This window comes from Esox lucius, chromosome 7, assembly GCF_011004845.1.
Source record: "Esox lucius isolate fEsoLuc1 chromosome 7, fEsoLuc1.pri, whole genome shotgun sequence".
In the NCBI taxonomy this organism is placed as follows: domain Eukaryota; kingdom Metazoa; phylum Chordata; class Actinopteri; order Esociformes; family Esocidae; genus Esox; species Esox lucius.
Genome location: NC_047575.1, coordinates 7,254,353 through 7,280,466, shown reverse-complemented (window position 1 = coordinate 7,280,466; position 26,114 = coordinate 7,254,353). Strand labels below are relative to the sequence as shown.

At 44.9% G+C, this 26,114-nt stretch overlaps 1 protein-coding gene across 1 annotated transcript; it reads right to left on the bottom strand.

The window, feature by feature from the left end:
- Positions 1-1,070: 1,070 nt before the first annotated feature.
- On the bottom strand, positions 1,071-11,767 carry LOC105024665 (cationic amino acid transporter 3). The gene is given in 13 exon segments (XM_010894744.4): positions 1,071-1,244; positions 1,246-1,303; positions 1,412-1,520; positions 1,620-1,786; positions 1,910-2,139; positions 2,235-2,337; positions 2,617-2,756; positions 3,057-3,279; positions 3,623-3,741; positions 3,855-4,053; positions 4,182-4,343; positions 4,497-4,951; positions 11,621-11,767. Coding segments are annotated over 12 exon segments (1,956 nt in total). The 5' UTR covers positions 4,864-4,951; positions 11,621-11,767; the 3' UTR covers positions 1,071-1,165.
- Between the last annotated feature and the right edge of the window lie 14,347 nt (positions 11,768-26,114).

Sequence of the window (26,114 nt, the reverse complement as noted above, 5' to 3'; positions counted from 1 at the left end):
TATAATGTCTCTGCTGCATACGGATATCAACATTTTCACATTGTTCATACACATCAGCAACCTGTGTCAGTCTCTGGAGGTGGAACCTGAACAAGGATTTGCATCTAGGACAGGAATAACTGCATAATGAGCAGAAATGACCCTTTGGCGGGCACTTTTAAACTGTGAACTCTGAATTTGTAAAGGAAGCTAAAGCATTTAAATTATTGTATATATGAAATGGGATAGCTCCGATTTGTAAATCAAAACTCAAGACATAAATAGAAATACATGAAGGGTCGGTGATAAAAGGCTACAACACAGCCCAGAAAGATTCGGCAGATAGAACCTCAAAGGTATAGGTTCACCATTTAGTCAATAGTTTAGATGAGCATCATACACATACAGTATACTCTTTTAGAAAAACACAGGGACATAGAATTTACATCATTGCTTTGACTAATTTCACCATGTTTAAAAAAAACATAAATTATTAATATAACTTTGAATTATAAATACTGGACATCAGGCAACAGGTTGGGTTGATAAATGTCTATAGCCACATAGTTAACTACAAAACCTATGTTTCTGTGGTGATATTGCCAAATGTGGCAAAAAGCTGATACCAGCAGTCCAAACCAGTTTCAGTTCAGGAGCTTGAGACAAGGCCTGAATGGTTGCTAGATTCAATCACCAAGCCAACCGAGGTGGGAACATTTTTATCAGTTTTACCATAATTACTCTTCCTGCACCCCATATTGCAGCCCTAGTTTGTATGTAGTTGACAACTGATTTCATTATTTGGTTTCCCCAAGCCCACTGAGGCGCTGAGTAAAACTGTAAACCCCACAGACACACCGGTACCCTGTATGTACATGTGAACCTAACATAATGATCCAGTAAAACGGTATTTCATAAAGCTGCTGGCGACCAGAGGCTAACAATTAGAGGCACAGCCACATAACAGCAGACTAACCGCTAATAAATAAAATAACTAGAAATGTTAATAGCCACGTTTTGCATGTTAAAAATGGACATCAACTGTCCAAAAAAAGTTTAACACAGGTATCCCAAAAATGAAAAGACAACCAATACAGAGACACGACACAGTGTCTGTTAGGCAAATCGTCTGCCTTCACTTCAGAGGTAAAATGTGTTGGGCTTTGACCACGTTCCCAACTGCAGTTCAGGGGCTCATCCTTTCCATCTCGCTGTCTTTCCCCTGTATGTAGATGGGCTTCTTCTTGGTCTGCAGGGCGGGGGGGGGGGCTGCTGGGCGCCTCGCTGCTGTTCCAGATCCCATAGGCGAAGTAGATGGCGAAACCTGGCGGTGGTTAGAGAGATAGGGCGTCCACAGAAATGAACATGGCTGCTCAGAAACTGAATCTCCATTGTACCATTTCCAAACATTTCCTAGTGTAACGGAACTCACCAATGATCATCCACACTGCGAAGCGGCACCACGTGGCAGCGTTCAACTGCATCATCAGGTAGATGTTGACGAAGACGCTGAAAAGAGGCAGCCACGGCAGCAGGGGCACCTAGGCAGGGGCGAGAGACCGGTCAGTCGTCGTTGTGACCATGCGTCGGCCCGAAAGCCGTTAAGTGCGACGCCTGTTAAAATTCAAATGAAGAATGACCTTGAACGTGAGGGCTTCCTTGCTCTGGGGTTGCCTCTTGATGACCACGACACAAAGAACACAGAACAACGCCAGGATAACGCACACGGACACCCAGCCAGGATGGACCTCCATCAGGTCGTCCAGCTTCACCGCCAGCACCGCGGACAGCACAGTGATGAGCACCGCTACAGGACAGAGAAGGGACAGACATGGAGAGAAAGACCACAATCAGCTTTCTCAACATCATGGGCGTGGAAATGTCACAAGACCGTACGTGTGCACGACAGAGAGAAAGGGCTGTGGCTCACATATAACGGCTGTGGTGATGTAGACAATGTTCCCAGAGGCATTCGTGGGCAAGTCCCCACTGGGGAAGAGGAGGAGGCGGGGGGTGAACTTCTCCCTGAGGGGGCGCGCCACTGGCTCTGGGCCGTACTCATCCCCGCTGTCCTCCCTGGATAGGGCAACGCTCTCGCCTCCCACCATCTCAACCAGCTTCTCAGTCTGACTGGACGAGCTCAGGGTCCCTGGCTGGTACCTGGACGGACACGCACACAAAACGTTGCTAGTCTCCTGATTCACAGAAAGCACTCCCACCACAAATGCTTCAGCATATCAAAGACACACACCCACCTGAGGATGAGCACACAGATGGCCACTAGTGAATAGGCCAGCAGAGTCCCTATAGACATGAGGTCAACCAGTGCAGCCAGGTCAAACAGGAAGGCCATCAGCGCTACGGGGAGAGGTGACGATAAGCATTACGGTCACACAGACCACAGCAAGGCAGCCTAAATCCATTGACTTTATTATAAACGTGACTCTTTCCGGCATTTGGAAACAATGGAAACCAAAAAAAACTGCATTCCAGTGATAAAAGGACAGGCGTCCCTCCCGCTGTTATACGATCATAGTTCCTCGCAAGAACACAAACACTGCGAACAGCGGGAATGGACTAACGTGGAGCAGAACCGTGTGAATGAGGGAGAAGGGCAAAGGGAGGGGCTGAACTCACATGCTACACAGCCGGACACGATGGTGGCCATCAGGGGTGTCTTGGTGCGAACGTTGATCTGGGACAGGCCGCGGAATAGGAGGCCATCCTCAGCCATGGCGTAGATGACCCTGGGCATGGGGAACATTGACCCCAGCAGGCTGGCACGACAAAAGAGAGCATATTTTTCGAGGTTTAGACACCATTTCCCATATTCATTGGTTTCAGAAAGCATTCAAACCCCTACACTTTCTCCAGGACATATTTCAGTTTTTAATCAATTAGAAAATCAGTCTATAACACAAAGAAACCTATAACTAACACATGGCATCTAAAACCGCTAGAGCTGTCTGCGCTAAATGCAAACTTAACTTAAGTCTGTGGTTGCCAAGGCTCTGCTGCTGAAAGGGAAACATTAAGAGAAAGTGTTTTACGGGACAATTTGTCTGGGCCCAACTGACCTTGTGGAGAGGGCACAGAGGGAGCCCACAGCTACAATATAGCGAGCCGGAGCCCAGCCCACGTAGCTGAAGGCCTCTGGCAGGGGGCTCTGTGTGTTCAGCAGGTAGTAGGGCATCATGAGAGTGAGGGCCGCAGACACCCCGAAGTAGGCAAAGAAACAGATGAGCAGGGAGGCCACAATGCCAACAGGGATGGAGCGCATGGGGTTCTTAGCCTCTTCGCCTGGTGGGTAAAAGATGAGGCCCAGCAGTTATTTGAGAGGGTACAGACAAAAAAGGGTCAGCTCTATGCTGACCCGATCCAATACAGAAATGAAGGGGCATTAAGAAAGGTGGTTGCACAATGAAACAATCAAGAAATCCAACATTTGCTTGGACCTTAAGTGAAACTCCATGTTGCAGAACAAGATGTAGGTGCATGGACACAACATAGAGCCCTGCTCAGTCACCAAGTGGTTTTAACCAAAATGGCTGACAGTGGAATTTAAGTTAAAAAATAAACTTGTGACCACAAAGCAGGTGGCCCGTATCTACTGTTTAGCTCTGGTGCAAAGTCAACAACTCACTTGTGGTGGCGATGCAGTCGAAACCCACAAAGGCATAGAAGCAGGTGGCGGCGCCGGACAGAATGCCGCTGAAGCCAAAGGGAGCAAAACCACCTGTGCCAAATGTTTTATCCACAACCCTGGGGAGAGAGATCAAGCAGGGGTACATTTATGTTGCGTTTCAGAAGCCACATGAACCTTTGTTTGACACCCAAATAGAATCTCTGGTGCTCATTCTAAATAGACAACTCACATCTGAGATATGCTGGAGGCATTAGTGCTGTTGTCCAGTTTAGTGTAGGTGTCAAGGAAGTTTTCCTGGGTCAGGTTCCAGTTGGCCGAGTTTCCCTTCACAAAGCCGGAGATGATGACGAAGCCCAGCACCACCAGGTTGATCCCTGTGAAGATCTTGTTCACCAGAGCCGACTCGCTCACGCCAAACGCCAGAAGCCCTAAAGAAAGCAGCATTGTGGTGACATGATAGTCACACTCATTACAAAGCTGCAAAGACAGTATTTATGACAAGAGTGCTTCTCGGTATGGTTGAACATGTCGGTTGATTGAACGCTGGAGTTCTCACCCGTTAGCAGGAGCACGAGGATGAGTGCGAACAGGTCTGGGTATTCAGCCAGCACACCACCTGGCACTTTCATAGCCATGGATGACCTGAAGAAGTCAGAGATCTTCTGCTCCACCAAGTTATCGAACGTGGAGCTCCAGGCTCGGGCCACGCTGGCGGTGCCTGAAGGAAAGAGGGCCAAGGAGACGGTCACATGACACAAAACAGTCAAATTAAAACCTACGTGAGCCTAAGAAAAAGCCCTGTCGAAGCTTCCCAGTGGTGCAATGCAAAGCCTCCCAATGCTCCACCAGCGCCTCATCAAGACAAACTAACCAATGACATATGAGAGGATAAGATTCCACCCCGTGATGAAGGCCCAGATCTCGCCAACCGTCACGTAGCTGTAGAGGTACGCCGAACCGGTCTTGGGAACGCGGGCGCCAAACTCGGCGTAACAGAGGCCAGCCAGCATGGAGGAGAGCGCTGCAATGAGGAAGCAGAGCACAATGGCGGGTCCGGCCTTCTCCCGGGCCACCTCGCCAGCTAGGACGTACACCCCAGCCCCCAGCGTGGAGCCCACCCCCAGGGCTACCAGGTCCAGGGTGGACAGGCAGCGGGCGAAGCGGGTCCCCTCATCGGAACAGTCCAGGGCCCTGCGGCGCAACAAGATCCGGCCAAACGAGGCCAGTTTCTCTCCCATGGTTGTCTGAGGGGGTGGAGCGGAGACGGAAGAAGCGGCCAATCAGAGCAGTGGGGAGGCGTCACTGGATGGAAGGGCGCAGCAGAGTCTTTGAGAACAAACACAGAGGGAAGCCGGTTGATTAGTAGAGACGGGCCCGTGGGGAAAACATGATGGTTATTTGTTGGAGTCAATGAAGTCCAGTGTGTTTTGGGACGACTCTTTGTATACAAAACAACAATCGCCAGGATAACAAACTGGCTGATTTATATTAGAGACAGAAAAATGAAGTGGCAGCTGTACGGAAGCTTAAAAACCTCTAGACCTACAAGGAACTCTCTTGTGAAACTTGTAAAAAACAATAAGCCTGCATCCCGCAGGTTTCGCTTAGGATGCAAAATACACATCAGAAAAAGATGTGTAAAGGGGGAAGGGGAGTGGACAACAGACCAATAAAAGAATATATATATATACATACATACATACATACAGCCGCAACTTCACATTAGTTAACACTATGTCCAAGCAGCTCTCTTCTTTCTTAGCATTTTGACTAATTCATGTGTTTGTGTAAACAACCATGTTGCAGTTCTGTTTGTACTTGCGTTTGCAGTGACATATACGCTTTGAGGCTTGTACTCTGGGAATTCTTCCATCTTGTGATTTGGTCTACATTTTATTTCCCCTCTAGCAGGTCTCCACGCTACAGTAAACTAAACCCTTTGATTACCCAAAAACAGCTTGCTGCCATTATGCTACTTCCCAGAATATCATTTCTTCAACTTTTATTTTGCTTTCTAACTTTTTTAAAGCCGGGCCTAAAATTTGCATGGCCTACATGAGCCAAGCCATCTCAAGTGTTGGAGCAGGTTCAGTGGGTGTTCTCATGTCTATGACAACCACCACGCCTAGCAAATTACAACCATGGTGCACGATTTGAAGAAACTGGTTTGTTTTGCACAGGAATCTTGTGTAAAGACGACAAAACAGAGCATTCCCGTCAGCAACATAGCCTTTGGCATCTCTGGGGGCCAGCTGACTGATAAGGACAGCTTGGGTTACACCAGGCAGGGGCCCCTTCAGCTCAAGGACAGACAGCAGAACAACAGGCTGCCTACTGTCCGTCTATCTGCGCAGGTGGCAAATAGCATGACACTCCCGCCTATGTGCACACACATACAAACAAACACATGTGCGTGCACACACGCAGACACACACAGCAACAGTGCGACGACATTGCGCCATGTGCACAGAACGCCTTGTACCTAATCAGGCGTAAGGTCATCTTGGCTGCTTATTAGAAATATCCAAGACATCTGCCTCTCCACAAGCACACAAACTTCCAGAAAGGTTGGAGACTTGGAGATGCTGCTTAGTTTCAGTGGCACTCAGGCCTATAAACGAAAAAACTATTATTATTAGGCTATTAATATTAATTGTGTGTTCGGGACCATTCAATGTGTTATCAATAGAACACAGTGCACAATCACAGGAAGTTTGTTGAGAAAAAACGTTTGCTAAAACAACAAACATCCCCTGGCTCGGAAGAGAATGGGAAATTAACACCATTGTTCAGAAATAACTTTCATGCATCTGGCCATCGTCTACGCTGGTCAGTATCACAAACTGTCTAGAGAGAAATTTACCAATGGCAGATTTGCATTTGTGTCACAAGCCTGGGACTGGATGAGGACAGGGCTGGTATAAGACCAAGCAGGAAATAACAGCAGCCAATAGTACTCTCACTGCTCGGACCCCGACAATAGCTTCCCTTACTGAAATCTGCATGGGCCTGGCTTGTTACCTTTGTAACTTAAACCACTGTTCAAACACACAGCATGACTCTGCTCATGGAACGGTTACACAAGACTGACGTGCAGAGGTGGGACACGGGACCTGCTCTCCCCCGAAGAGCACATGTAGCCTTGTTATGGGGTACGGCAGGCGGCCACATCTCTTGCCACGGGAATGTTCCCTGTGAGAGTCTCCCCACTGCCGACAGCACCACAGGAATGTTCCCTGTGAGAGTCTCCCCACTGCCGACAGCACCACAGGAATGTTCCCTGTGAGAGTCTCCCCACTGCCGACAGCACCACGGGAATGTTCCCTGTGAGAGTCTCCCCACTGCCGACAGCACCACGGGAATGTTCCCTGTGAGAGTCTCCCCACTGCCGACAGCACCACGGGAATGTTCCCTGTGAGAGTCTCCCCACTGCCGACAGCACCACTGGAATGTTCCCTGTGAGAGTCTCCCCACTGCCGACAGCACCACGGGAATGTTCCCTGTGAGAGTCTCCCCACTGCCGACAGCACCACAGGAATGTTCCCTGTGAGAGTCTCCCCACTGCCGACAGCACCACGGGAATGTTCCCTGTGAGAGTCTCCCCACTGCCGACAGCACCACGGGAATGTTCCCTGTGAGAGTCTCCCCACTGCCGACAGCACCACGGGAATGTTCCCTGTGAGAGTCTCCCCACTGCCGACAGCACCACGGGAATGTTCCCTGTGAGAGTCTCCCCACTGCCGACAGCACCACGGGAATGTTCCCTGTGAGAGTCTCCCCACTGCCGACAGCACCACAGGAATGTTCCCTGTGAGAGTCTCCCCACTGCCGACAGCACCACGGGAATGTTCCCTGTGAGAGTCTCCCCACTGCCGACAGCACCACGGGAATGTTCCCTATGAGAGTCTCCCCACTGCCGACAGCACCACGGGAATGTTCCCTGTGAGAGTCTCCCCACTGCCGACAGCACCACGGAAATGTTCCCTGTGAGAGTCTCCCCACTGCCGACAGCACCACGGGAATGTTCCCTGTGAGAGTCTCCCCACTGCCGACAGCACCACGGGAATGTTCCCTGTGAGAGTCTCCATTTCCAAGAGGTTTAGTCCCTCTTGTTCTGCCCACACAGTAAGCTTTCGAGATAGGCTGCCTTGCGTCACCTCGACCAACTAGGCTAATCTTTTTCTTGTGGTCGTCACGAGGGCGGCTGGCTTCCCGGGTTTACGTAAGCGGATGTGTGAAACGGCAGAGAGCGTGTAGAACAGGTTAGCGCTCGCCTCTTATACTGTACCAGTTTGACATTTCAATCAAGAGGTGAGGATAGGCCAAAAGGGTCCAGTCCCTTTCAGTATGGGCAGGCTGTAGTTCACAAAGAGCAGTACTACTTAAAAGCATAGTTTACTCAAATTACAAAATTAAACAATGAGACAAGCAATCCTGGGACATGGTAAGACAGCAGCCAATGCTTTGGTTTTAGTTTCAATGGTCTGGTACGGTCCCTGAATGTTAATAATTATAAATTGACTTGTAAGCTTCACAATCAATGAGATATTTTCTGATTAGCAGAGCATTATGCATGGGAAATGCTAACATTGGTCCTATGATTTAATTCAGATATGAACAACAAACGCTAAAATGTTAGCATTTGCAAACTGTGCCAAGGAATCTAAACCAGTCTGCATAGCCATCACACCATGCCCACAGACTCCTTGCAGGCTTAAGACACCAATATCTACCCATTTTTATTTGGATGACCTATCATTTAAAATTGGCCAACATAAATAGCATGACAAAAATATGCTTGTGCCGACATGTGCCACATGGACTGCATATATATGCTTGTGCCACATGGACTGCATATAGACCTATTTTTTGTGTATGTTGTACAAAGTCTTTCAGCACCCAGAAGGGCCTCCGAAAAGACCAGAGATACTGAATGTCAGTGAGTAGCTGTGTTCTTCCAGTGTAAGAGGATTATTCCAAGATAAACCAACCTGTTACCTCATTATGGACTGTTGCTCATTCTACACAAACCCTGTTTTTGTTTTGACTCACACTCATCAACATCTGTTGTTTTCACAGCCATTAAAATAAGAGGCTGGTGTGATTAACCTTGTTAGCCTCGCTAATACTGCTAAATAATAGCATACAGAACAAACCCAACTTAAAACTAAACAGTTCATTACCTACGGGTACGGTATTGAGCAGAGTTCAAAAGTTGCAACACACTTTGTTCTATACACACAGGGCGGTCAAACTGAAATAGAAAAGATCAAAACAGTGAAAAATATAATCAAAAGGGTCATATTAATTAGGTTGCAGAAATAGGGTGTTAAGGATTTTTTCTTAGTCCTGGCACATGGGACAGAGGAGTTGATCGCTTTGGGTGGCTCCGCTGGTCACGTGTTCTTGACAGGCAGGTAGACCAACCTCAGAAGGGAGACTTGTATAAAAAGACAGCAAGTTCCTGGCACAGCCGCTCTGTTCTTCAAACACATTTTCACTAAAACAACCACACCCATTAAAGGATAATTCCACCTATTTTCACACTGGTGTCAGATTGTTCCTCACCCTGAAAGGGTTGTATGGGTCAAAATAACTAGATTACAACTGTTCTTTAAACAGACCTAGCAATTAAAAACGTAAGCTGCCCACTGCCAGCTAAATAGCTCTTGTAAATAATAACTGAAATTTAAATAAATATTTACTTGGTAAACAATTAACTTGTCCACACTCACTACATTTCTATTTTTTTGCCACAGTTCTAAAGATACTGTGTGGTTTCCCTAATGTTTCCTGTGCATATGACTATGTTATTAATTAAAGGTGAAACTCCCCTTTAATGAAAAACTGTTTTTGTATTACTATTAAAGAATAATGACTTCCCTGGGCAGGCATATCATGCAAACTGAAATACTCAACCAGGGTACAATACATTACATCTTCTTAACATGTCCTCAAGTTATTTGAACATTTTCTGTTGAAAAGAGACGACATGTATAATGCCAAATAGTTCCGAAGACAACTGAAAACAATACGGAAGAGGAAATCCCCCTACGACAACCGGACCCACCATGAGTACATGCCAGAGTTTGGCCAATGTGGTTTCTAAACATTCCAAGACTGTGCCTCATCTGAAGCAGTTGTTAACTGACACTTCCGCGGTGTGGTGTCGCTGAGCATGTGGAATCTACTTGTTCAGGCGCAATTAACAAACCGGTCTGATACGAGACGACAGTTTATGTATGCATTTTTAAAACCTATGAATGTCTAGACCACACACACATGCAATATGTTCACACCACAACATATTATGTTAGACTTGAATAAACATTATTCCAAATGTTAAACATGAAAAAGTACAAAGTTGCTGCTTTGAAATGGCTTTTCATACAGAATTCTTGCAGGCACTCATAATGTTACATAATCAACATTTACAGACAAAAGGTGCAGTTTTCTAACTTGGCAAAACTCTGCATAGAAGGCTCTGGGTCCACCATATGGTGATATACATGAAATTGAAAAGAGACTGGGCTAGGTCTCTTACATGCCTTATTCCAACAACTATGACATCGTGTTTCTTGTCCGTTTTATAGTCTTTTCTGATCTTAATTGGGGATTGGAGACTTTGATGGCTGTGCAGATGTGGCGCCCTTTGGGTTGAGGGGAACAGTGCCTTTTCAGCATTCTAACCTCACCGGGTGAAGACACCAACGGAGCTACGTGATGGGCGGTCACCTTTCATGAACCACAGTCAATAGTTGTCCAGCTGTTTGAAGTTATGAAACAATCCATTTCCTAGTCGAAGAAGGATATACTGCTGTGAGTGAACTGTACAACCCCCTACTGTCACTGGAAGGGAGCCAACAGCGTCCCTCCCTCCACAGGATCCAATGCTGCATCCCCCAACCGCTGACAAAACTAGAAGGGCTGTGCGCTTGGTGCAAATAAGCGCATTTCAGTCCATCGACTTAAAATTCTAGGGCGTTCAAATTTATAAAGTCCAAAAAGTCAAATATAAATATGGTCCTCTACTCAATGACCAATTTGGATATCAAACACTCAATCACTAAGTAGCTATAGGTGCAAATGAGAATGAAACATATCCCCAAACCATTCTACATGATGTAGATTGACAACCTCCTTTTAGAAAGGGATCATGTCCTTGAGCAATGTCTGACAAACAAGAACTCAACTTTCAACAAAACAGAACAACCGGAGTCCTTGCATTGAATGTACTACGGTGTAGTCGTGGTTGTTAATAACAGCAAATGCAACCATCTAGACAGCTCAAGCTGATGCAATACATACAGGCGATTAGTTGCAGCCAACGTCACAGAAAAAAAAGACAACAGTCCGGCCAAGGAACATTCCAATATCTATAGTAGCTATTCCAGTATTCTGCTGAAGTTGACTACGATTGTTAACTAGAGACCTCAGTAACTGGTTAGCCCGAAATCGCTACTAACCACCGTGGAGTCTAATACTCTTTGTTAACTAACACAAATTAACAAAACAATGAATGATAAAACGCAGACGTTACAAGTTGGATTTAACCGGCAAATCTTTACAAAGTTTACCATTTTTGGCGATGAGTGAGTCCACACGCCCCGCCCAAATACCTAACATTTCTAGTCTATGTACAGTTAAGGTAAGTTAAAAAAATATAATAATAAGTGATGCTAACACAGGCTAAAGCTACCCGCTAGCAAGCAATGGCAACGTTCGTTGGAATATGTTAGTTAGACATTCCAGTTAACTATTAAAAAAGACATATTTAAATTATCAAAAAGAACAAGTATGTATAATTTTTAAAGTGGGTAACGTACACGATGTACCGAAGGTAACTAGCTAGTATATCTGACAAAACACGAGGTTGGGATTGCGTCAGAATTCTAGTAAAAGACGGTTCATGCCCTTTCGGAAACCACGGAAGAACACATCAAATTGTATAAACCGCGCTTTTTTTATTGCATTTTTAAATATTATTTACATTACCTTGGTTTTTATTGTTGTTCGGAGGACGGGGAGCACGAGAAAATACAGACGATTTCACATTCGCTTATGAAACATCCCGCTTTCCTTGTGTGTAGACTTTTTTTTTGCTTTGAACCACTAGTCTACGTCAAAGGGGTGGAGCAAACCATTACGTCAAACCATTCATGAATTCCAGCCCGATCTAATGTGAGAGGTGAAACGCAATATGCTTATATATCAACTTATTTTACATCAGGGCATATTAAGGAAATGTATCAAAAGTCCAGGAGACTTACTTTTTTTGCCCATTCAAATCCTTGTGTGTAAGGTTGGACAGCGTGCAATGCCAAAAGAGTCTTACAGTGCGTTCATAGCGACGTGGATTTGCGAATTTAAAACATACTACTGAGAAAGGTCCATTTGAACGACACTTTCAACTTGTCTATCAAATCTGAGCCCGGTGTTTTCCCACATGGTGTCCGCGGACATCACAAAATTACATAAATAATTGTAAATATTTATTTTGGCACTTAAATACAACTATGCTTTATTTTTTTTATGTTTTAATCTAGTAATTCGTTTAATGAATACTACAATTTCAATGCATGCATAGTTCATACATGCTTTATAGTTGCATTCTGTATAATTATGGTTGACTCAGCTCGTTTGCCATTAGCCAATCAACGTTTTTCACGAGTCTGAAGCATGTGAATGCATTCAACTGGTAATTTCCCACCTCCCACTTGATTACTAATGCAGCATTGACCATGTATGGAATGGCATTCCTCTCTCAAGATCATTCTCTCCAGCCACTGAGCTGGCTCCAAGGGCTTTTCTTTATATCCGCTGTAGCTTTGTCACCCAGATTAGGCTAATAGAAAAATAAGAAAACAAAGATCTGCATCTCTGCACTCAGTGCCCTTGTGTGGAGTGTTAGAGGTGCAATAGCCGTGTTTAATGAGGCTATACTGCTGATGGCACTCTGACATCAAGCGTCACAGTCATCAAATCTTACTGGGCTCTCCATTACAGGTATTACTCCCCGCAGTCAGACCACGATATTAAATAATACAACACAAGTAATAACATTAGACTAATTATTATATATATTTTAATTGGTTAGCCTTTCATATTTTGAGTTCACCATTCGTAAATGCCCAACCTATTGTCCTTGCTCAGTGACATTGGCCTCCCTTGAGGCTAGCATTGAGTTGCTCTTTCAATTAACTTCCACTTTATCAAGCTAACAAAACTTCATGTCTTCCTAAATAAAACAAGGGTCACCACTGAAAAGGCTAAGACCACAGCCTTACATTCTGGGATAGTATTTGCATCTGCACCATTAACATAACACAGTTAATCTCACTGCTGTCCCATACAGCACATCCTCTCTGACTGCTTTCATTGCACAGGACAAGGCCTGGAGATCAAAGAGAGGCTTGTGTTTTTTTCTGCCTTCCCTAGATGTTCTGAGTCAGTCTCGTTTGGCATCAAACATAAACTCCACTGTTTTTCTGGGGTTCCACCAAAGTTAAACTTTTCACTCCACAAGCAGATATGAGCCCAAATATATGCATGTTTTTGTAAAACACTATAGTCTAAGACATATTACACACAGGGACATTAATTAAGCATTTTTGACTGAAGTAGTTAATGCTGAAAGAAGGAATTGCTTGGGGCAAGTGAACTAAGCATACTAGTTGAACTTGCTCTGATCTTGCCCTGTTGGTCATGTGCTTTACCTTCTCGTTATGTTCAATTTGTATCTACACTCATTATGTTCAGAGTCAATTTGACCTTCACAGTAAGTTAATCAAGATCATACATTTGTTTTGCCTCCCAAACTGAATTTTCTAGTGTCTAATAATGTTCTCTTTTAAATACCTTCACCTATGAAGTAATAGACAACTGTTCCAAATGTAGTTTCAGATATTTGATATATCTACAGTGTTTCTTAAAATGATGTAAACCCCTATGCAATTATAGAATATTTAGTAGTGTTCACCATGACATCTTTATTTAATTAGAAGCATACTTTTTTTTTTAAATCTGGGATCATGTCACCTATTCCATATGTTGGTTTAGACAAATCATACATGTAGTAGAAAATAAATGTACAAATAATTAGTGAAGGTGCAAAAATAATTGAAACCCAAGTTTCATTGGTTAAATCAACTAGATAATAATAATTTGGTACAAAATAAACCAATCAAAAGAGAGATCTGTGTGAAAGAGTTTGGGCTGGACCTGGTCAGTTTGGTGTTACCCATATAGCTTAATGGAAAACACACAATACTGGGAGGAAAGGAGATGTCAGAGTACATCTGCCTGGAGAAGGCTATACAGCCATCTAAAGATTTGTGCTCCATGAGTCCACTTTCATTGAAAGAAGTTCTGAATCGAGTGGATTTAACATGACTGCTACTCAGTCTTGAAATGGATGCCCTTCCAAAAATATCCCTCGGTTAAATGCCAACAGAAAAATGACATCTTGAGATTTGAAGACACACATGCTGCATCTGAGGTTGCACATTTAACAATAAGAAAATTGAACTGATGTAGCATTTATGGGAGGGTTATCAGAAAACTACTAATGTGCATGTCTACAAAGCAGAAGGTTTCTGGAAGTCCATTCCATGGACATTTGACCATTCCTGACCTTAATCCAATCGAGGTGCCTTGGCAGGACCTGAAGCAGACAGTACATGTCAGACATCACAAGTACTTACAAAAAAGTTATCGCTACTAATGGAGGTTCCACAAGCTATTTTAAATCCAGGTTAATCACTTCTCTTTTCAGGTGCCTATGACTGAGTGCTTAAACTTAACCACAATTGTGTTTTATTATTATGATGTTTTATTGTATTTTGATATTTCTCTTTTTATTTGTGAAACACATTGAATTGCCTCTATGTTTTTATTTAGTTTTTATTCTATTTCCATTTTTTTATTCTATGTTTTATTATTATTATGTTTTAGTTATGTTTTTAGTTCATTTTTATTTTATTTTACCAATGGTTAAATAATTTTTCTGTGTAAATGTAACAACCTGCTGATGACGGATAATGCAAGTTAATGTGCAGCTGTTAAGACATCGATGCAGGGTATTATCTCACAAAAGGACTGACAAGTTTATCCAAGTGCTGGAGCGTGAGGATTGAGATACCGGGGTGGTGCAGTAAACAGTTCTGGGAGCTGTAATTCATTGAGGATGAATATAAAACGCATGTACAGACACTGCACAATTGTCCCCTGGAGACAGCAGAGATTCTCACGAAGGGACTGACGGGTTCATTCAAGCCCACTGAATTGCTTCTATGTAGGAATTGTTCTATACAGTGGATTTAAAAAGTCTACACACCCCTGTTAAAATGCCAGGTTCCTGTGATGTAAAAGAATGAGACTAAAATGAATCATATCAGAACTTTTTCCAGATTTTATGTGACCTATAATGTGAACAATTCAATTGAAAAACCAACTGAAATTCTCAAAGGGAAAAAAATAAAAAATAAAAGTACAATAACCTGGTTGCATAAGTGTGCACACCCTCTTATAACTGGGGATGTGGCTGGGTTCAGAATGAATCAATCACATTCAAACTCATGTTAAATAGAAGTCATTACACACCCGCCATCATTTAAAGTGACTCTGAATAAAGTGACTCTGATTAATATCAAATAAATAAATAAAGACATTTTCTTGTCGCCTCTCTGAGAAAAAGCTGTGGTCCACAGAGAGCTTCCAAAACATGAGAGGGATCTCATTGTTGAAAGATATCAGTGAGGAAAAAAAATATTTCCAAAGCATTAAATATACCATGGAACACAGTGAAGACAGTCATCATCAAGTGGAGAAAATATGGCACAAAATAGACATTACCAAGAACTGGACGTCCATCCAAAACAGATGAAAAGATAAGAAGAAATCTGGGAGGGGAGTCTTGATGTCTTGATGTCCCTCCAAAATGTATGAAAAGACGAGAAGAGAACTGGTCAGGGAGGCTTCCAAGAGGCCTACAGCAACATTAAAGGAACGGCAGGAATTTCTGGCAAGTACTGGCTGTGTGCTACATGTGACAACAATCTCCCGTATTCTTCATTTGAATGGGCTATGGGGTAACATCAAGTCCCCCAAAAGCACATGGGAAAATGTTTTATGGTCTGATGAAACCAAGATTGAACTTTTTGGCCATAATACCAAAAGGTATGTTTGGTGCAAAAACAACACTGCACATCACCCAAAGAACACCATACCCACAGTGAAGCATGGTGGTGGCAGCATCATGCTTTGGGGCTGTTTTTCTTCAGCTGGAACAGGGGCCTTAGATATTTTCTTCTCTGCTTTAGAAAACCCGGTGGAGGCAGTGTAATGGCATGGGCATGCACGGCTTCCAATGGCACTGGGTCACTAGTGTTTATTGATGATGTGATAAAAGACAGAAGCAGCCGGATGAATTCTTAAGTGTATAGGGATATATTGTCTGCTCAGATTCAGCCAAATTCAGTGAAGTTGATTGGACAGCACTTCACTTTACAGATGGACAATGACTAGGGTGACCAGATTCAATAGCGTGAAACACACCCACCACCTACACACAATGCACAACAAAGTAGGGCATACTATTTTACTGTACATCAAATTGTATTATCAAATACACAAATAAAGTAAATTGTCTTTGTACTGAATGAATTGGAATGAAGCAACAAAATAGCATTTCACTCAACAATAGATAAAGATGAACAGTTTCAAAAGCTATACTATAACAAAAACAACAAAAGAGCGTTTCCACTCCGGATAACATGAACACATTATGCAGATGTACACAGCAACAACTGTACCTAACAGAATTATATTGTGATCCTGGATGGTTGTTACAACGAGGTGGAATTTTGCGTGCACAGGTGCTTGGGCTTGGCAGCTCACGAGAACTAAAATGTACTTGGATTATACTCTGCAAAAAAAAGGAAATTTTAGACTGACAGTGGAGGCAAATCATACCTGTCACATTCGAATGGGCAGTAGGTCAGACCAATTAAAAACTACGACCAAGTGAAAATATGGGACAAAACACGATTTTTTCTAAATAAGAAAAACAGACTGAAATATGGGACTGTCCCGGGGAAAATGGGACGTCTGGTCACACTAACAATGACCCAAAACATACTGCGAAACCAACCCAGGAGGTTTTTTAAGGCAAAGAAGTGGAATATTCTGCAATGGCCGAGTCACTCACCTGATCTCAACCCAATCAAGCATGCATTTCACTTGCTGAAGACCAAACATTGTGGTGGCGTACAGAGACAAAATTATGAAAACTGTGTCAGTGTTCAAATGTTTCCGAACATAGCTGTATTTTTACAGGGAATTCCTCTCCCCATAGTAATTGGAAATTATACCCCAATGCTTAAGAGTGTAGATGTATTAATTGTATAAGTTAGTGAACTGTTGTAAGCTGTTGTAACCAATGAAGCAAAATATTAATTGTTTGTAATATGAGCTAAAACGGAAGGTGCTAGTAGGAGAATAGGAAACCCTGTTCAAGCGGTTGCCGGGGAGAGAAAGATTTAGTATGTCTGTCTTTTGAGAAACAGGACACGGGTTAGAGACACACACACATAGTCGGACAGACAACACAGAAACCACAAGGGGGGCAAGAGGATACTTGCAGTTATCCTTATAAGGAATAGAACTGGGATTGAGCCAACTTAACGCCTCTATCTTTTGGGCGTAGTGGAAGTATAAAATGATGTTTTGACTGTTGATCCTTAGACATTGTGCGGCGACACTTGTCTCCAAAAGCTTTTGTAATAAACAGAATAGTGTTGACTTCAACAATTTTGGGGGCTCGTCCGGGATTGGAAAAAGGAGAAGGAATTCGACCCGGTCCAGACAACCTACACGAGATTCACAGGTTCCGAGTCGGCTCATGATAAAGGTAAGCAGAGCCTGTTATATCTAAATCTGCATATTGGCTGTGAACTAAATTGTGAACCTGTGGAGAACGTAGTGGTACTGGTTTAAATTCAGGAGGGCGAGGCAATTGGTATTTGTTCTCGGGTTGACTACCCCAGACCACTTCCCGATGGGGACGGTGGAGATTGTAAGCAGGAGACTTGACAATCAGTTGGGTGAACGGCCCGAGGAGATAGGGACACCTCGAACATAACGGGTGAGATAGAATCTCACATATTGGTTTAAATTAAATTGGTATTTGTTCTCGGGTTAACTACCCCACACCACTTCCCGACGTGGACGGTGGAGATTGTAAGTAAGAAACTTGACAACCAGTCGGGTTAGAGGCCAGAGGACTTAGGGGCACCTCGAAACATTTATTGTGTGTAAAGGTTCACGTTCAGCTGGGTTAGAGGCCCAAGGAGTTTGGAACTCCCAGAATTTTTTATAAGAAAACTGGGTTCAAGTCCCAAAAGTGTTGGGTCAGAGACCCGTTAATCATTTGTTAATCATTCTGAGTCTGGGACTCACAGTAACATAAGTCAGGGAGAAATGGGAGTTTGAGAGAGAAGTTGATGACGATGGGTGGGGTCCAGGTACGGGAAAGTGGAAACAATTGGGGATACAGGTGGCAAATGTAATGACGGTTGTAGGCAGGATGGACCCAATTCAGAAAGAAAAAGAAGGGATAGAAGAGAAATTGCGACAAGTGGTGAGTGAGGCAGGATTAAGGATGGAGGAAAGGAGACCATTACATGTTATTTTGTGGAATAAGGAGAAGGATTGTTCCAAAAATCGAGATAGAGTTAGAGACAAGAAGGAAACAGCAAATTTGGTCAAGAGAGGGAGATATAGAGAAAAGGAGAAGGAATGGGAAAAGCACAGAAAAGAATGGTGTAAATTAGCAGTGTAGTGTCAGGGTGTAGAACATTTGAACAAAGAGAAAAAGGAACAGAAAATTAAGGAGGAGTAAAAGGGAGGAGAGATTCACAGGAAAGCAAGATAAGAGAAAGTTGAGTAGGAAGGCGGAGTCAGAGAGCGAGACAGACACTGAGGGGGAGGTGAAACTGTTCAAGGCAAGGGCAGAGAGAGAATACGGGAGGTATGAGGAGAGGAGCGAGAAGGGGAGACAACTAGGAGAGAATAAACAGGATGAGATTACAGGGGCCAGAAATAAAAGATCAGGCCTTACTAAAGGCAGGTTAGATGAGGACTCAAAGTCGGAGTCAGGGTCGGACGATAGTGACACAGTGAGAAGGACAAAAACTAAGCAGAAAAAAGGAAATTCATATAGAGGACGGGTGGTACTCACGGGGAAAGCAGTAGGGAGATGGACTGACTCAGACGAAGACCCTGACGCAGACAGTAGTGGAGATGGGAGTAAGGGAGACGCAGATGTATACCCTCTGCTGCGTTCGCCCACACCAGAACAAAAACTACACTATGACGCAGTAGAATCGATTCAAAGGACTCAAAATAAAATGTATACGCGGGCACAAGCAGGGGAAGCTAGTTGTGCTGGGTTTCAGCTGCCTCTCTTTAGAGTGGGAGGCGGCGAACCGCGATATAAACCATTGGGGCTGGGAGACGTACAGGCACTGGTAGATAAATTACCCCCGATGGGAGAGGGAGGTGGACTATGGTTGTCACAATTTGATAAACTCACAGCCGGTCCGCCCAGGATATGACTGAGATAGAAAAAGGGGCCTCCACTAGGTGGAACCCTGACGACACCCCTTTCGGTCAGGTGGTCGGACGCATAGACGCAGCCTTGAGGGAACGATTCCTCGTGCTGGCTGGGGCCCCGGTACCTAAGTTACCCTGGGAAAAAGGTCAACACCCTAGACAGAATCTGGAAGACTGCAAAGAAACATGGGCCAAACACACAGGGCACCACCCGGGGAAGGGAGGTCTGCAGCAGGAGTGGTTTAGAAGGGCGGTCTTAGAGGGACTTCCAGAGAAAATAAAAGAGGCAATGATGGCAAATCCTGACTTGCTGGGTAGTGAATCACACGTATGGGAAAGACACATAGTGTATCATTTACAGAGGGCTAAAGATGAGGAGACAGAGAAAGACAAACAGATACAGGAACTGAAAGAGAACCTGTTGCACTTACAGCTGGGTGAAGCCAAAGTGAGGTTCAATGAAGGGAAAAAGAAACACAGACAGATTGCAGCCCTAGGCTCGGAAGAACCTGACACACCCGATTTATACCCTGTTCCCACATGGGCACCCCAACCCCACAGTGGCCGGGGGGAATTCACAGCGCCCTATCGACCAGGGACTCCGAGGGGAGGTTATGGTAGGGGGAGGGGGAGGGGCGGGGTAGAGGCAGAGGCAGAGGGGCTCCAGGAGCCCAAGTCCCATACGGAACCTGCTTTACGTGTGGTGACCCGAACCACTGGTCCAGAGAGTGCCCACAGAACACTGCAAGGGGCAGAGGATACCCAAACCAAGGGGCAGCTCCAGTTCCCAACCCACACGCCGTCCCACAACCTAGTGTACCTGGACAATACCCACTCTCTTATGAGGGAGGGTGGGACCAGGAATGAGGGTCTACAGGGAGGGGAGGGGACAGTGGGGGAAAGACAGACCCTATGCTGTCCCTGAATGTCGACGGGAAGGACTTCCCCTTTCTGGTTGACACAGGTGCCACGTTTTCCACCATCACCGCCCCTCCCGTCACAGGACTACTATCCTCCAAGACAGTGGAAGTTGTGGGGTTTGAAGGAGTGGGACAGACTTTGCCAATGACATTTCCTCTTAAAACGATACTGGGTAAACAGGCCCTCAGCCATCCGTATGAGGTGTCGGCAAACACACCAGTGAACTTATTGGGGAGAGACTTGTTGATAAAACTGGGGGCTAATATCTTATGTTCTCCAGATGGACTAACTGTCACGTTACCAGACGGGACATCGGCGGTGTGCGGACCTGAAACCACACGCAAAGGGCAGTACCTGGTACAACCGGTGAAGGGTGAAATAGCAGAGATATACTGGAGACTATTGATACCGGAAAAGCCGGATAAACAGGGTATTTTGTCCCAGTACTTCAAGTGGAGGTCGTGGATCTCCCTCCTCGAGCCGTACTTTCCCCCTGCCAGACCCCCCACATGTAACCCTATTTTATGATCGGCAGGGCGATGAGGTGTATAGAGAGGGGTTTGGGGATGTAGTGTGTGGGGACACGTGGCAGGTCAGGTCTAAATTCATATATGTAGGCCCTGAAGGGGTAGTGGCAGATGTACAGTTGACAGAGGAGCAGGATCAGTGGTACATGATGGCGGAGGAGTCCGTCCCGCATGTGTCACTGGCCCTGCATCCTAAACACCAAGCAAAAGACCTGGGGCCCATGGTGAAAAGGGCGGTCGAATGCACTGATTGGACACTCACTCAGGCGCCAAACGTATGGTACTCACCCAGCTGTAAGACGTATCGGTTAGAGGCACCAGGGACGGATTGGGTATATTTAGAGCGGAGGGAGATAACTCGGGATCATGGGAGGGAAAAGATGGATCACCCTGTAGCCACGGCCAGACTTGATGAGTTACCGGACTCACTGTGGTCCAAGGGCCCCACGGACGTGGGGCTCACCGATTGCCTCACCTTTAAAATCGGACCGGGAGAGCCCATATGGCTGCCCCAATACCCACACAAACCAGAGGCAGAGGAAGGGTTGGATGTGACATTGAATGGTTTGGAGGAGTCAGGTTCCGCGTGGAACACGCCTATCCTCCCGGTAGAAAAGAAAGGGACAGGGAAATACCGTATGGCCCATGATCTCAGAGCTATTAACAACATTTTACTCACACCCACTATACCGGTACCTAACCCGTATGTAGCACTCACTAATTTGCCCCCTGATCAAAAATGGTTCACCTGCATTGACCTGGCTAACGCTTTTTTCTGTCTTCCACTAGCAGAGGAACTTCGTGATATTTTTTCTTTCACACATAGGGGTCGACAATGGCGATACACGAGACTACCACAGGGGTTCGCGCATTCCCCTGGTATATTCAACCAGGTACTGAGAGGAGCGCTGCAGGGATGCTGCCTGCCGACAGGGGTAACTTTGGTCCAGTACGTAGACGACCTGCTGCATCCAAGCTACGATGACGGTCCTCACCAGACTGGCTGAGAAAGGGTTCAAGGTGTCAAAAGTAAATCTACAGCTGGTAAGGACGCAGGTCTCCTTTCTGGGCAGAGTAATCTCGCAGAAAGGAGCGGGGCTTTCCCCAGCTCACCGCACAACCATCCTCCACCATCCTAAACCCACTACTGTTCAGGAAATGCTATCATTCCTGGGGCTCACGGGGTATAGCCGCAATTACATCCCAAACTATTCCGGGCTCACAGAGCCACTTAGAGCGCTAGTTAAAGAGCAGGGAATGCGTAAACTTAAAGCCACTCTCACTTGGACTTGCCCGGCCGACCAGGCCTTCATTTTGCTGAAACAACAACTAGCCACCACAGCTGATCTGGCCATACCTGACTTCACAAAAACCTTTTTTCTAGATGTTTCTGGAACAGGACAAGTCATGAACGGGGTCCTGTTTCAGAAAAAGGGGGAGATAGGAACATCCTTATGTACATAAGCGTAGGATTTGACAAAACCGAAAAAAGGCACCCCACCTGCACACAGCATGCAGCAGGGGTAGCGAGACTCATTCAGAAATGCGCACACATAGTGATGGGGCATCAACTTCAGATACTCACAACACACAGTGTAGTGGCGTATGTAAATTCACAGATGTTCACTATGACTTCCCTCAGGCAACAACACCTAAGCAAAATTCTCGGGGCTCCAAATTTGATTTTCACACACGAGGGGATAAATATGGCAGACCGAATGGGGATGGGGCTACCACATGAGTGCGCGCAAGAGGTAGTGACACGAACCGATCTGGAGGCAGAACCCTTCCCAAGGGCAGAGGACCTCTTCACTGATAGGTTTTGTTTCAGACACGAACAAGACGGGCTGAGGGCGGTGTTTGCGGTAGTGAAACTAACACCAGAGGGTTTAGTCACACTGAAAGCAGAGAAGCTCCAGGGGATGAAGTCAGCCCAGAGAGCAGAAGTGAGAGCAGTGATAGAGGCCCTCAGGTAGGCCAAGAGAAGGAGAGTAAACATTTACACAGATTCGGCATACGCAGTAGGCGCAGCGCACGTGGAGCTGGGACAGTAGTTAAAAGCGTGGTTTAGAACAGCAGGAGACAAACCGATTAAACACGAGGCAGAGATGAGAGAACTAGCCGAGGTCAAACCTGAGATGGGGGCGTTCCCCATGATGACGAGACCTGGACAAGAGATAGTGATAGACTACACGGACATGGGGGAAACTGTACGGGGGGGCCGCTACATGTTAGTGTGTGTGGACATGTTCACAGGGTGGCCAGAAGCCGTTGTAACCAATGAAGCAAAATATTAATTGTTTGTAATATGAGCTAAAACGGAAGGTGCAAGTAGGAGAATAGGAAACCCTGTTCAAGCGGTTGCCGGGAGAGAAAGATTTAGTATGTCTGTCTTTTGAGAAACAGGACACGGGTTAGAGACACACACACATAGTCGGACAGACAACACAGAAACCACAAGGGGGGCAAGGGGACACTTGCAGTTATCCTTATAAGGGATAGAACTGGGATTGAGCCAACTTTACGCCTCTATCTTTTGGGCGTAGTAAAAGTATAAAATGATGTTTTGACTGTTGATCCTTAGACATTGTGCGGCGACACTTGTCTCCAAAAGCTTTTGGAATATACGGTACGGTAATTGACCTGACTCCTGGTGTTTTATTCTCCTTTCCAACAAACCAACTCGGGGAAGTGTTGACTTCAACAAGAGTTTTACATCAAAGTGGGCTATCTGGCCCTTTGCCTAGCAGTGCCAATATTTTATCAATTTCCAACTTTGTTTTGATGAAATTGACCTGAAACATAGGGGTGGGTGAATTAAAAAACATTTTATACCTCTTCAGCACCGGTTTCGAATCCAGCCTGCTGCTCTTTCAGCAAAATAAAATAAAATAACTCCTCAATTTCTTCCACAGTATGTGTAATTATAGCCCTTACACACCACTCTAGTCATTGAGGCCAATTTCCCTCCATATTTTCACTTCAACCTTCTAATCAGGGATTTTGACCAGGGACACCAGGTGTGTGCAATTTATGATGACATAGAACTAAAAAACAGCAGGCTCCAGACCTTGTAGGAGAGGCAGCTACATCCCTCTGAGTACGGTCACATGGACTTCCTCGCTAGGGGGAGCCCTCGAGTAGATATTTAGCAGGACGGACAAGCGACGAGAGATGTTGATCGGGATGTTGATGTTGATGGACGGACGGGAGAGGCAACTAGATCCCTCGTAGAGACGTGGACGTACAGCATCCATATTAGGAACATTATCATTCTTCCCCAGAAACTCAGTTCTTCCTCCTACTCAGTCATCACCCCTCCCCCGGTCAAACGACACCCCTCCCTTGGTCAAGTATCTGCTCTCGCCTTATCAAACATCACACCGATTAAGCTTTAATCCTCCCCTTGTCAATTGTCAGTCCTCCCCTAGTCAATCGTCAGACCTCCCCTTGTCAATCGTCAGCAATCCCCTTAGTAAAGTATCAGTCAAAAGTATAACATTTTTCACAGCAAATAAAACGTGCAGAAAAACTGGAACTATTATCACATGGACTCAATACAGAAGAGGTGCTAACTTGTCTAAGGTAAGATCAATTTGAAAATTATGTTTTTGTGTTTAATCACAAAATGTCACCTTTATTTAAATACTGTTGTGTACTTGCTCAGCTAGATTAATTAGTTTCAGTTAAGCAGTTCTGCTAAAGAATTGACTACTCCAATGAATATTGCTAAGCAAATATCCCGTTCCTCTCAAAAATCTTAGAAAAATGTGTTTCCCAACAACTGAATGCCTTCCTAAAGACAAATAACATTTAGGAAATACTCCAGTCCGGTTTCAGATCCCATCATAGTACTGAGACTGCACTCGTGAAGGTAACAAATGACCTTCTAATGGCCTCAGACAAAGGTTCCGCATCCGTCCTGTTGCTTCTTGATCTTAGTGCTGCTTTTGACACTATTGATCACTCCCTTCTCTTAGAGAGACTGGAAACCCATATTGGGCTACGTGGACATGTTCTAGCCTGGTTTAAATCTTATTTATCGGAAAGATATCAGTTCGTTAGTGTGGATGGCATATCTTCTGACAAGTCAAAGGTATGCTTTGGAGTTCCTCAAGGCTCGGTTCTGGGCCCATTATTGTTCTCACTATATATGCTCCCTCTGGGCGATGTAATCCAAAATCACAATATTAACTTTCACTGTTATGCTGATGACACACAGTTATATATTTCAATGAAGCATGGAGAAGCCCCTAAATTAGCTACTTTGGAAGCATGCGTTTCAGATATTAGGAACCGGATGACAGAGAATTTCTTGCTCTTAAACTCAAATAAAACAGAAATGCTCGTTTTAGGACCCAAAAAACAAAGAGCGTTGTTAGCAGATCTCACTGTGAACCTCGACGGCTGCATGTTTGTATCCCAAAAAACTGTAAAAAACCTTGGCGTTACCCTTGACCCTGACCTCTCCTTTGAAGAACATATAAAATATGTTTCAAGAGTTGCTTATTTTCATTTTCGAAACATTGCAAAAATTTGAAACTTTCTATCAAAAACTGATGCAGAAAAATGAATCCATGCTTTCGTTACTTCTAGACTAGATTACTGCAATGCTCTTCTCTCTGGTTATCCAGACAAATTAATAAATAAACTTCAATTAGTGCTGCACACGGCTGCTAGAATCCTAACTAGAACAAAAAAATGTGAACACATTACTCCTCTCCTGGCGTCCTTACACTGGCTGCCTGTTAGGGTTAGGGCTGATTTTAAGGTTTTACTCTTAACCTATAAATCAATACATGGACTTGCTCCTACTTACCTTGCTGAAATAATCCAGCCATACATACCTACATGTAACCTTAGATCGCAAGATGCAGGTCTTTTAATTGTACCTAGAATTTCTAAACAAACAGCTGGCGGCAGGGCCTTTTCTAATAGAGCTCCACTCCTGTGGAATGATCTGCCAATTAAGGTTAGAAATGCAAACTCAGTGCAAACTTTCAAGTGTCTACTAAAAGCTCATCTCTACAGCACGGTTTATAATTAGGTGTAGCCTGGCCCGGGGGCGTGAAGGTGACCAGTAGGCTTGATACTGTCCACCTTTGCTGTCTTGCCAGGTGGGCTCTCGTCGCCACTGGGATGCCCTCCCTCCAATGCCTTTCGGGGGAAGAGTCACTGACTTGTTATTGACTCTCTGTTGCGCACTTGTGCAATTGGGCTGTACGCTGCTAGCAATACTTGGCCCTCATTCAGGGGGGTTGCGGTTGGTGGGTGTCCCTTTGGTTGATTTCCTGCCTGTTGGGCCCTTTCCGGGGCCTCCCCCGGGTAGGGCCACAGTGTCACCGGACCCCCCGTCTCAGTTCCAAGGTGTTACGCTGTTATATTATTGTGCTGGGGGATATGAGGAATGCACTACTAACTTTTCTCAG